Source organism: Hyperoodon ampullatus (genome assembly GCF_949752795.1).
Source record: "Hyperoodon ampullatus genome assembly, chromosome: 4".
Lineage (NCBI taxonomy): Eukaryota > Metazoa > Chordata > Mammalia > Artiodactyla > Ziphiidae > Hyperoodon > Hyperoodon ampullatus.
Genome location: NC_136917.1, coordinates 167,395,794 through 167,408,634, shown reverse-complemented (window position 1 = coordinate 167,408,634; position 12,841 = coordinate 167,395,794). Strand labels below are relative to the sequence as shown.

The window sequence follows — 12,841 nt, the reverse complement described above, 5'->3', positions numbered from 1 at the left end:
TATTTTCCATTATTCCCAAGATTTCCCCACTTCCATCCATTCTTTCCTCTGCAGTACTATCCCGTAGAACTTCCTAGATGAGATGAAATATTTTAGAAATTCTTGAATTAAAAAAAAAATTCACTGTAGAATTCTTTCATACTAAATTGTTCCATTAAATACCTTTCGATTTGTTGAAATGTGATTTATACAGGCTTTTTAGAAACATGCTTCCTGTTTATAATGTTTTCTTATAGTCAGATAAAATGAATGCAATCTTGAGTAGTAACACAGGTCACTCTTACACAATTTATGTATGAAGTTACTTCAAGTTACGTAGTCTTCAACTAATATCATTGGATGCCATCTGGTATCGTATAGCACAAGGCTAGTGTAATTATTATGCTAGATTAGCATCTTATTATTTTATCTCTTAGCAGAGTTAACTGCAAAGTGTAAGGAAGTAAATGCATTTCTTTAAAAACTTGTGGACACCATACTTATGTATTTGTGTTCCAGAATTTGCCTTGACTTCTGAAAAAATAGCAAGTTTGAATCTTTTGGGCTGGTAGATCCAGCTCCCTGTGCTTGAATTCAGCAGAGATTGCTCTGTTAACCTGGAGGAATTTGTCTTGTATCCTTATTCTCATTTTTTACCCCTATGTTTCAGGTTTACGCAAATGGCATCCGGAACATTGACCTTCAGTATATCATTCGGAAACTGGCAGCGCCAGTGATCTCTGTGCTCTTGCTTTCCCTTTGTGTACCTTATGTCATCGCGTCCGGCGTCGTTCCTTTACTTGGTGGGTAATGCTGGCTGAGAGCTTGAGAGAGCACCTTTATTCACATCATTCCATTCTTGTCACTTATGGTATCAGAGGTTGCCTGGCTCCAAATGCTTTATCGTAAATATAAATCCAGCTAAAACAATGATTTTAAAAGACTGTTTTTCTTAGATTTCACTAGTTAGGGCAAGATGAGGATCATAAAACACTTTGGTACAGTTTTTTTCCCTAGGCAGGTGAGAAAGTATTGACACCTAAAGAACGTCCTTTAGCGTAAAAGAAAAACCAAAGAGGAGATGCTAATTTGTGCCACTTTAACATCTAGACATTATCAGCTATGTACTGAAGAATCCTCACACGACCTTAAAGCCAGCAATATGTTCAAAATTATAAGCACAAAGTTTTCCCCTCCCAATCTTTTGCTTCTATTGAATTCCCTCTGTCAGTTACTAGCATTATCATCCGACAAGGTGTATAAGTCAGAAACCTTGAAGGTCACCCGTGTCACCTGAGGCTCTCTGCGCTTCATACTCAGCTGGGTTCCACGTCCCTCTGGTCTGACCTCTGGAACCCATTCTCTCATCTTTGGAGCCCTTGCCCGGAGCTCACGTTGAGCTGAACATCAGCTCTCACCTTAACCTCAACCTCAGCAGCCTCTTGTCTGGTTTCCTTGCTTTGAACTCTCCATCGCTAATTCATTCTCCACACTGCGGCCACGATGACCTTTCAGAAGAATAAATCTCGTTCACACCTTTTTGGTGGACATCCTTTGGTTGGTTCCTCTGTGCCTTTAGAACACAGTCCAGCTCCTCGGGGTGGTTCACAAGGCTCCTCCTCTAGCTGGGACTGGCTCCAGCTTGACGGCACTCCTTGCCTCCCTCCAGTTCATACAGGAGGAGTTTCAGTTAAGCGCCCCTCCCCTCTTCTTAGGAAAAGGACGTACTTTCATTTCACTGTCATCCTTTATACACTTAAGAGTTTTTCTTTATTGGTTTTCCAGGTGTTACTGCGGAAATGCAAAATTTGGTCCACCGGCGGATTTATCCATTTTTACTGATGGTCGTGGTGTTGATGGGAATCTTGTCCTTCCAGGTCCGCCAGTTTAAGCGCCTTTATGAACATATTAAAAATGACAAGTAAGTCTAGACTTCGTTTGTCTAGCTGCTTTTTGTTAAGATGTCTCATTTCTTAATTATTGTGTCTGATGTGATAAATCACAGGAGGGAAAAGTGCTCAGATTCTGGACGTATTTTGAGGTAGAATTGACAGGATTTGCTAACAGATTGGATGTAGAATGTGAAAAGGGGGGTTATCAGGACTTGGTTGGGTCAAGCAACTGGAAATACGGAGTTGTCGTTTACGGAGATGAAAAGACTGGGAGAAACCGGTTTGGGGAGGAAGAGTTTTTAATGTCCATTTGAAATAATTTTCAGTCTGTTTTCAAATGTTTTGGTCTGACAATATATTAAATAGTTTTAGATAAAAATAAGAAGCCTGCTTTAGGCATTAGCAGTGCCTGCCTAAGCCCTTCTTGCAGCCAAGGGCCATTGGGTTACTCTGACCATTGCTGAGAGAAGCTGTGAGGTTACTGCAGAAGCGTTGTGGCGCCCTCTCTTTTGAGGAAACTCTGCGACCTGACCTCTGAGAAATTGAGAACAGCCAAGGAAAACACCTTCTGGGGTAGCAGCCATTTGACCCTCCATGTCCTAATGGAAGGCTGAGTCCTCTTCTGCTTTAATGGCGCCTCACAGAGGAAGTAAGTTTGTAACTACCCATCCTGGTTTGCCCGGGAGAGTCCCAGTTTACACAGGCTGCCTGCGTGTCATTACTAACAGCGCCCCCTTTTACTCGTGGGTGTCGGCTTTGGGCGACAGATTATACGGTCACCTCGTTTACTCTGAGGGCTCTTTAAGAGTCATATGTTTAAGAATGAAATTTAGAGAGTGTTCAGGGCTTCTGCAAAGCACTTACTGATGGTAATAAACACTGGAACGCTCAGGCAGGCAGAGTGTTAAATTCTGTCAACCACGAAAGAATGGGGAGGGGCTTTCAGCGATGAAAGCCGGTTTTCCTCACTTCGGCACCCGAGCACAAGAGACACACCCTCGGGAGCTGCCTGCAGCCCAGGGCACGCTATTACCTTTCCCCACCGTTGCTTCGTGCAGAAAACCGTTGAACTCGGGCTTGACAGAGGGCATGTCTTGTTCACCATTATACATCCACAGAGTACCTGCCACAGGGCTTGATCCCGAGGAGGTGCCAAGTGTGCGTGTGTGCGTGTGCGCTGGGAGCACGAGAGGCTGCTGGGGTAGTAGAACTGGCTATGGGTTCAGAGTCTCGTTTTCCTGCCCCTGAGTTACTTTTCGGTCTGGGGCAAGTGTACCTTGCTTTTCTCTCTGTGCTCGCTGTCTTGATGTGGTTTGTGATTACATGCGTGTCAGGTAGTGCCGTGTGTAGTATCATGTCAGATCTTGCTCAGTTGTCATTGTTCAAAGCGTTCACAAATTCCTCACAAGTTGAAAAAACACCGGTTGGTTGGGGGACAGTGGGATAAAAATAAGAGATGATTAACTTCAGGAAGAGAATCGGGAAGACAAAAAGCAAAGGGATGAAACAGCGAGCTCGTGATGGAGGAGAAGTAGGACTGGTGGAATGTTGTAAAAAGTGAAATGTTTAGCTCCTTGGCGTGAACTGCCAGAGGACCTCATGAGACCTGTATGTCGACAGCAAAGTGATCGATGAAAGTCAGGGTGGAGGAAGTCGCAGTGAAAAATAAAAGTTGCCGCACGGAGCCCTGCACACATGCCAGGCCTTTGTTACCGAGGCTTCTGCCTGCTTTCTGTTCCTTACAGCAATCATGGGACTATTGTTCTGCCTTTATTGAGGAGCAAACTGAGCCTCAGAGACCCCGGCTCCCGGGCAGCCCTGCCACGTGCTGGCCTCACTCTCCTCCTCTTACACAGATGTGTAAAGTCCTGCGGGCACGTCTTGGTCTGCACCGCTGCCTCCAAGTGGGTCCCCGTGCCTGCTTGAAACCATCACCCACACCGCCCCCACCCCCCGCAGCTTGTTGGCGTCAGCGTTGTCACCCACTGTTCTCCCGGGTCAGCCTCCGGCCCCTTCCCCCACGGTCAGTGCAGCCCATCACCGCCGCTCCCCCCAGCTCCTGCTGGCATCATGGGGACGCCGGGTCCTGGTGGAGGGCCTCCAGGCCTGCCGTCCCGTCCACGGGCACTTCTGTCTCCGTCTCTGCAGTCCTGCTCCCTTTGCCGTCACCTCTCCTGGGTTAGGAGCACTTGATACTCTTCCTTGGACCGTAACCTCCTCCCTCCCGTCAGTCACCTGCGTACAGTCACTTCCGTGCCATCTTCCTTCGACCTCCTTGAAATCTTTGTCCTTTGATTTCTCCCTTTCTTTAGAACTAGAGCTTTTCAGGTTTTACTCTCCTCCCTACCCAGCTTTCTGATGATCATATTTCCAGTCCATTTCTTCAGATCTGTCCACTTACCTGTTTTGTAAGATATGATCCGTAACAGATAAATCCCCTGAATAAGTTTACTCTACCGTACCTACCTCTGGCCTCCAAGAGTCAGTTTATGAGGGCCCCTCACCTGTGGACCAGAGCCTGTACTCCGCTGCACAGCATCTGAGGCCTTCTGACCTGTGCTGCTCTCATGTCTTCCCATAAATCCATACCTTTGCTATGAGATGCCTGCTTTTGTGCTGTTTGCCAGTATTCATTCTAGACTCCCCTTCTACCTACCTAACTATTGAAGGGTTTTAAGTGGGAGTGAAGTGATCTGATTTTATGTTTTAGAAAATGTACCACTGGCTGCTCTAACGAAGAATGTTTTAGTAAGTAAGATCACATAAGAGAGTAACCACCCTGTTTTTAACAACCTAGGTACCTTGTGGGCCAACGCCTCGTGAACTATGAACGGAAATCTGGCAAACAAGGCACATCTCCGCCACCTCCACAGTCGTCCCAAGAATAAAGTGGTTGTCTCAACTACCTTGACCTTCCCCTGCCTTTACGTGTCCTTTTTTGTGGACTTCTCTCTTTGGAGATTTTCCCCAGTGATCTCTCAGCGTTGTTTTTTAAGTTAAGGGTATGTGACTTGGGTTTTCAGCATTCAGCAAGCAGCAGTGCGAGGCTCTGCTGCCCTGCCTGCATCTCCTGACATCGTTGCTGTCTGAGGTCTGTATATGTGTAAATAGAAGTTCCTGGATACCCTAAAACCTTGGATTAAACAGAATGTGCATTGTACATCTTTAAACAAAATGTATATTAATTTATTAAATCTAGTTGTCACTTTATTTTGGACCTGCTGTGATCTTGACAGGAAATGTGCCACAGAGCCATAGTGCAGATGCAAGACTTTTTAATGACGTCTTTTGGAATGCAATGTCCCGGTGTTCCTAGCAGTTCTTACTGAGTGAACTGTACATTCTGTCTTGGCTGTTCAGACCTTACCAAGAACGTAAAAGGAAACAAGTAGAAATCAACAGTGGAGTGTCTGTGGTAAGAAAACATGAACTTGTGCTTCACTGTCAATCGTTTTTGGAAGTTATTTTGTATAACACCAAAGCTGTTGTACATTTTCTACTGCCTGATTTTTTTTCATGTGTCTGTGTTTGTAATATTGTATAGTATCTTGTGCTAGGTGAGGAGATTATTTTTAATTTTGATAATTTAATATTCCTAGTGGTCAGCATTGGGAGTTGGGTTTTTGTGCTTGTTAGGGGCATGTCTGTACTTAGAGAAAAGAAAAAGTCCGAAAGAAGATTTTTCCTTAGATCCTCCAGCCCCCTCTTCCCACACACAGCTGTCTTTTCGTCAGCAGTGGCCAAAAGTCATGCAAGATCATAAATCTTATAGAATAACATCACCAGTGATACTGCATCTTCCTGGAATAAGGACATACTGAAATGTTTGTCAAATGTAGATGGGGTTTGTGGTCTTAGATTGACAGCATTAGAGAAGACGGGTTAGAACCCCTGGTCCTGCTGGTTAGTGCATCATTGGGTGAGGATTAGGGGCAGTGCATTTCTCCAAAGTTTCCAAAGCTTTTTGTTTACAGAATAAAACTATAAATAAAACCGACTTGATTTCATTTGACCAGAAGGAAGCTGGCTGAGCTGGCCTTTTAACATAGGAGTACAGAATGTATTTCATTGGAAACGTGCTGTAAAATCTCAGAAAGCAGAACACTTAGAAACTTGGTTTTCCTTTATAACCAAAGCTTCAAGTTAGAAGTTTAGAGAAATAGAATGGTTGGGCACGTGATCCACGTTTTTAATGGTGATGGTATATTGTAAGGGTAGTGTTTGTTTTTGAATGATAACTTAGTTCTCAGAGAAAATGGACAGCATAGATCTTAAGAAACCATAAAAGAATTTCCATATAGTATTAAAACCCATAGGCTTAAATCTGAGAATTTTTAAAATATGAGAGTCAGCCAAACATAAGTTACGAAAATCAAAAGCAACACGTTCTGGTTGTTTTATATTTCAACAATTTTTCCTGAAGTGGTAAGTGATTACTTTAAAACATCAGTATCAAAAAAAAAAAAAAAAAAAGCTCGACATAGGATTCAGTGTTACAATTTTTGACACTTTGTAGTAGCCCTTTCTCATATTTGAAATAAGGTCTGTGCTAGCCCTACCTTTACTTAGAAATTTAGTCCTACTGTAAAAATTAGGAGCATTTTAAACATAATGCCACCTGTCATGGTGTATGTCTATATCAGTTCTCTTTGGGAGAAAAATATTATCAAATTGGGCATATAACTTGATTGTGTTAATTTAAGTTTCTTTTTTAATTTTTCAGAGAATTTGTAGATCTTGATATAAAGTTATTGGAACACACTTATCTGTTTTACCAGAAAGAGATCTAGGCAGATATCACAAAAGATTAAAAATTGTTATTCTACAAAATTTTAAGTGAATCTTATCAGATATTTTGTAAGAAAATAAAAAACCCAAAAAACAACATATAATATACATATATATGTGTGTGTGTGTATATATATATATATATATATGTGTGTGTGTATATATATATATATATATATATATATATATATATGAATGGCCAAAAAGTTGCCCTCCATTTCACTGGCAGATAACTTTATCTTGTCTTACTTAAGGATTTCCCCTGGTTTTTCAGTTGTGCTTTGTCCTGTTTTTTTCAATAAGGTGAATACTTTCATAAGGAAAGCATTTGCTGGCATACTATTTACTTGGGTAGCATCAAGATTTTATGATTAACCAACAGTCTTATAAATATTTAAAACTTCTAGTTCAGAAAGTACTGGTATTGCTGCCCTTCTTCAGGTAGAATTTAAAAAAATAATAGTGTAGTTTTGCTTCATTTTACATTGGGCTAAGACTGTCTTCAAGGAATTTAATTAGGAAAGAAGACCTTTTTGCTTTATTTTTACTATTTATAAATTGAAGACAAATCAACATTTGGGGTTAGTTTTACATGACCAGTTATCAAATGGTCATAGTATGAAGTATGCAGTTGTTCATTATTAGCAAATTCTGTTTGATTTTTAAACGATTAAGTGCTAATAGTTGAGATGAAAACTGAAGAAAAATGCCAATGTGAAGTTTGTGTATAGCTAGCCTTAAAAAAGCTCCATGTTTTTAGGTGGTTTTTTTTTTTCCTGTTCTCTGGAGAAACAGTGGAGATTGGACATCTCAATTCCAGATGTAAATGAAAAGTAATTTTTATTTCAACATTTAATATAACTGTTATTACTGTGGATTCTTGTCTTGTGTTTTTTCTTTCCCTTATTCAAGTAATAGAGAAGAACTTTTTCTCAGATGATTTGATCTTAGATGATATGTCCTTTCTGTATTGGCAAAATGCTACTATTAAAGTGTAATTCTTGAATTTAGGTTGAATTGATGACTTTTTAAAACAACAGTGAAGCACTGGACATTTCTACATTGTATTGCGTTTGCAAACACACACACACACACACACACACACACACTCCGAAGAATGTTGCACCAGTATAAGAACACTGGCACTTTTTTAAATGTTGCAAGTGAGCTACTTACTCTCATTTTCAGGATTGAGTATTTTAAGCTCTCTACTTACTGTGATAAGTTTTTTATATTGTAAAATTAAATGATTATGTTTAAAATACTCCTTTAGAATGTTACCTATTCAGTTGCCATCAAGAAGAAAACAAATGTCTTACCACAAAGGTATTACTGGAAGCCTCACTTGTGGAGGTTCTCTAACTTCCTTGTATTTACTTAATTAACGTGCCCCTCAATCAGATGTTTTCCTTTCAGTCCATTACTGCCCTGTGTCATTTTTTTAATCTTATTAAAACAGTCATCACAAGTAAGGGCTTCTTTCAGGTAATCCCCAACAATATCTTTGGCATTTAATACAACATAAAGATAAGACAGGATACATCTGTTTTCATTCCCATCTATTTTGTATGAGTGCCTCATTTTGTAGTCATGAAATTAATATAGTACCTTAAATGAAAATGTAATGACCATAAGGCCTAGAAATGACTGTTGTAGAAGCTCAGTGAATAGCACATTTACTTAGTTGGGATGTTAGTTTTCTATGAAATACCTTAGATACCCAGACCAACTTTATGTGTATATATTCTAAAGTGCTCCCTTTTTTATGTGGTTGTTTGTTGCCTTCTGAGTTGAGAGAAAAATTGAATAAAAACGTTAGTTGTAGCCTAGTTTTTTTGGTTTGTTTATTTTTGCTTTGTTGCAAGATTGCTTCAGAATTATGAAATGTGCATTATTAGTTGGCATAGGCAGATAATCCAGATTGTTAAAAGTATAATAATTATGGAAGAGAAAACTCAAGTTACATACGATTATAGCCCCTCCGTTCTAAGTAGGAACTTGAAAGTGTAGTTGCAGAAGACGCACCTTCCCCTCTCTCCCTCCTCTGTGGTTACAGCCCATCCTCACTGGGAAGAGCGAAGCCCTTCTTGTGCCACAGGCAGGATGCCACCCAGCTCTGCGCCTCCACTGCAAGATCTGAGCGTAAAGTTTCCCCAGGTTGTCTTTTAGGTGGAGATCTGGATAGAGTAAAAGTCCACTTCACATACTCATCATATGTATCAGAGAAAAAGGAAAGGATTGCTCGAGGTTTTTAAAGTGCCCTTTGTGAAGAGATCCTTCTGTTTCTAATTTTTGTTTCTAGGTTCAAAACTTTTTCTATGATTTTTTAAAAATCAAGTGCATTTTTATTTATTTCAAATGCAGTGGTGGTAGGTGAAATGCTATTTGATCCATAGGGCACGTGTAATCTGTGAAGTTGAACTTTATAGCAAAGGAAATTGTACAGTGAAATCTCGGAAAGTGGCCACAAATTCCCTCCTCCCACCGTGCAGTCTGCAGCCGCTCTTGTTGCGAACAGAGACAACATCACGAGTGAAATGAGGGTCTGAGGAGGTGAATTACCCCCAGCCCCGCCCTCATTTTTTTTGGTGTCTCTTGTTTCCAGCACTGTACTTAGTACTGTAGTAGAATGAGGTATGGGGTCTGCCTTCAAGGAGCCCAGTTAGAATGGAAAAGAACAAAAAAATGAGCAAAAGTTTCCATTGTAGGTATGAGTAAAATGCCACAAGGAACACAGAGAAAGGACCCACCTTGGGTGAGTCTGTGATGACGTGGCGGTGCTCAAGTCCTGTTTTGTGTATACAGGCACCCCTCCCACACACCCACACCACAGTTCCTCTTTCACCCTCTTGCAGTCTACTTCTGCTCAGTCCCACATGGCACTACAACTGTCTGTATGTCAACAGCAGTAACCCACTTTACGTTGTCTAATCATCTTTTTGAAATTTCTTCCTTTAGATATGTAACAGTGCCATGTCTTTCTGCTTCTCCATGTTTGTTCAGTAACTTTTCTTTAGGACAAGAAGCTTCATACCTGAGAACCCCACTCATTCACTCCTTTCTTTGCTTAAATGGAGCAATCCCTTCTGCTAGCTGCACAAATCCAAAGGTGGTGTGATGGAGCAGAATAGTCCAGAAATAGACCTACACGTGTACAGAGAGCTGCTTTTTGACAAAGGTGCAAAAGTCAGACAGATAGTGCTGGGGTAACTGGACGTCCAGATACAAGATTAAAAACTGATCCGTATCTCAACAGTTGTAAAAATTAACTCATGGATTACAGTCCTAAATGTTAAAACCCCAAACTATATAACTTCTAGAAGAAGACCAGGGGGAAAATATTCAACCTTGGGTTATAACCCCAAAAGCACAATCCATAGAAGAAAAATTTGATGAATTGGGCTTTATCAAAATTGAGACTGTCTGCTCTTTGAAATACAATGAGATACAATGAAATACGATGTTTAGAGAAGCCACGGAGTGGCAGAAAATATTTACAAAACATTTCTGATAAAATGCATTCGGAATAAAGAAGTCTCTAAACTCAGTAGTAAGAAAACCTATTTGCCCATTTTAAAAATGGGCAAAATATTTAACACACTTAAGAGGATATGGAGATACATATATATATGGCAAATTACATGAGATGTTCAACACAGTTAGCCATAAGTAAAATGCAAATTAAAACCACAATGAGATACCCGTTCATACCCGTTAGAATGGCTAACACTAAAAATACCGTACCATGTAGTGTGAGGATGTGGAGGAGCTGGAACTCGCATACCCCGCTGGAGGGAATGTAAAATGGTACAACTACTTTGGGAGATAGCTGGGCAGCTCGTAAAAGGTTAAAACCTGTTTACTTACCACTCCTAGTTCTTCACCGAAAGAAAACGTGTACGTCCGTATGAAGACTTAAACACGTGCGTGTTCGTAGTAGCTTTATTTGTACTAACCCAAAGCTGGAAACAATCCTCGTGCCCATCAACTGATGAATGGATAAATGATTATCCATATAATGAGATACTGCTTAGCAACAGAAAGCAATTCACTCTCTGTATATACAGCTTGGACAAATCTCCAAATGGTGATGCTGAGTGGAAGTAGACTCAAAGCGTACTGTGTGCTTTTCATGTATGTAGAATTCTAGAAAATACAGAGTAACCTACAGCAATCTAGAAAGCAGATCAGTGCGGTAGGGGTCGGCAAGGAGGGACGTGGGGGGATTCCTCAGGCATGTGAAGAGACGGGGCAGAGAGGACGCATGTGTGTGATGGATGTGTTCACTACCTTGATGGAGTTCTGGTTTGACATGTCAGGGTGTACCCAACTGTACAGTTTAAATTTGTGCAATTTACTGAATGTTAATTACACCTCAATTTTAAAAAGTATTGTATGTTCATACATTGTCTTTAACTGACCATTTCACACCTTCTCTTCCTCAAAGTGCCACCTTCTCCACCTTGCTGACTTCGGGCTGATGATTTTTATTCCTGTTTCACTTAGAAGATAGAAGCAGTCGGAACAGAACTTTTCACAAGTCCACACCCTCTGCCCCAGCAGCCCCTGTGTTTACTGTGCTCCAGGCAGCCTCCCCTGTTCCACAACAGGTCAAACCTCAGGGCCTTTGCATTTGCTGTTTGCCATGCCTTAATATTCTTCCTCCAAGCTCTCCCCAATCTCCTCGTTTCTATACTAAAATGTCTTTTTTAGGGAGGCCTATCTGAAATTGTAGCTACTTCGGCATTCCTGTCTCTTGCTATATTTTTCTCTTTCATATTAACGTACTGTACAGTTTACCTATCTTGTTTATAATTGCATGTTTTTCCCTCACTTGAATGTAAGCTCCAGAGATTGAAAAAAAAAAAAAAAAACTATTTGGGGATTACTACTGTATTCCAGGACAGTCCTGGGACATATTGGGCGTTCTATAAATATTGTTGGGTAAGTAAATAAATGAATGAATCAGAATCAAAATAATGTATATATGGCTAAAATAAAACCCGAAAGCCATCCTCCAGAGGTGAGGTAGCTTGGTGTTTGCTTCCAGACTGTGCTCTGCATAAGCATTCGTTCACCGATGCTCTTATCAACACGGGTGGTACGTGCCCAGGACTGCTCTGCAGGGGGCTTCTTTCACTTTATATTTCTGAGCTTTTTTTTTTTTTTTTTTTTTTGCTGTACGCGGGCCTCTCACTGTTGTGGCCTCTCCATTGCGGAGCACAGGCTCCGGATGCGCAGGCTCAGTGGCCATGGCTTACGGGCCTAGCCGCTCTGTGGCATGTGGTATCTTCCCGGACCGGGGTACGAACCCGTGTCTCCTGCATCGGCAGGCGGACTCTCAACCACTGCGCCACCAGGGAAGCCCCTGAGTATCTTTTTGTGTCAGTACATAAGTAGCTATCCCATTTAAAACTTTTAGCTGTATTATATTCCATTGTGTGGATAAGATTATGATTTAAGTTTTCTGAAAGGCAATTGGTTAACCCATTTTATTACATGCTATAGTAAACATTTTGTCCATATTACTTTACTAGTATTTCTGTAGGATAAATTCCTAGAAGACTGCTAAATCATCAAACATATTTAAAGTGCCAAATTGCCCCCAAATAATGAACACTCATCAGTGTATGAGATTCCTCGTTTTCCCATATCGTCATCAACATTAAATAGTGCCTATTTTCAGTTTTGCTAATGCTGTTAATTTGGAAACGTGTGTGTCATTTGGTAGGTAAGTTGCCCAGTAGAGAAGCTGTGTTTGGGGCTTGATACTTCTAGGGAAGGAAGGAGGGCTTGTCACTGGCCCCTCCTGGAGACAGCTCATTCTAGTTCTTCACCTTCGTGTCGAGAGGTGAGCAAGGCGAGGTGGGTCTCAGGGCCTGTTTCATTCAGTGTGGGTGTCAAGGGCAGCTGCAGCAGCCAGCCAGTAGACCCCTAAACTAGATAGGATTCATACCTTGTACGCTGCGCTGGTCAGCATCCACCAGAATGGAGCAGTTTCTCCTACCCTTGGACCCAAAACTATTGTATCGGAAAAGGTAGCTTATTTTCTCCTAGACCCGATTAGATTGGCTCAACCGTCCTATCTTACTTAGGAAAACAAGTTAGATAGAATCTTCTTTTAGCTGGAAACTGCCCTGTCTAAACTCTTAAGTGGCTCTTGAACTGCCAATTAGTTCACT

At 41.1% G+C, this 12,841-nt stretch overlaps 1 protein-coding gene across 1 annotated transcript in view; it reads left to right on the top strand.

The window, feature by feature from the left end:
• Positions 1-4,787, top strand: part of MARCHF6 (membrane associated ring-CH-type finger 6) — a gene marked incomplete at its 5' end in the record, with an annotated part of 64,084 nt that extends 59,297 nt beyond the window's left edge. Inside the window, 3 exons of the mRNA XM_079703780.1 lie at positions 650-782; positions 1,765-1,900; positions 4,669-4,787. Coding sequence (XP_079559906.1) covers positions 650-782; positions 1,765-1,900; positions 4,669-4,759 — 360 coding nt within the window. The 3' untranslated portion in view covers positions 4,760-4,787. The remainder of the gene's footprint in view (positions 1-649; positions 783-1,764; positions 1,901-4,668) is intronic.
• Positions 4,788-12,841: the final 8,054 nt, after the last annotated feature.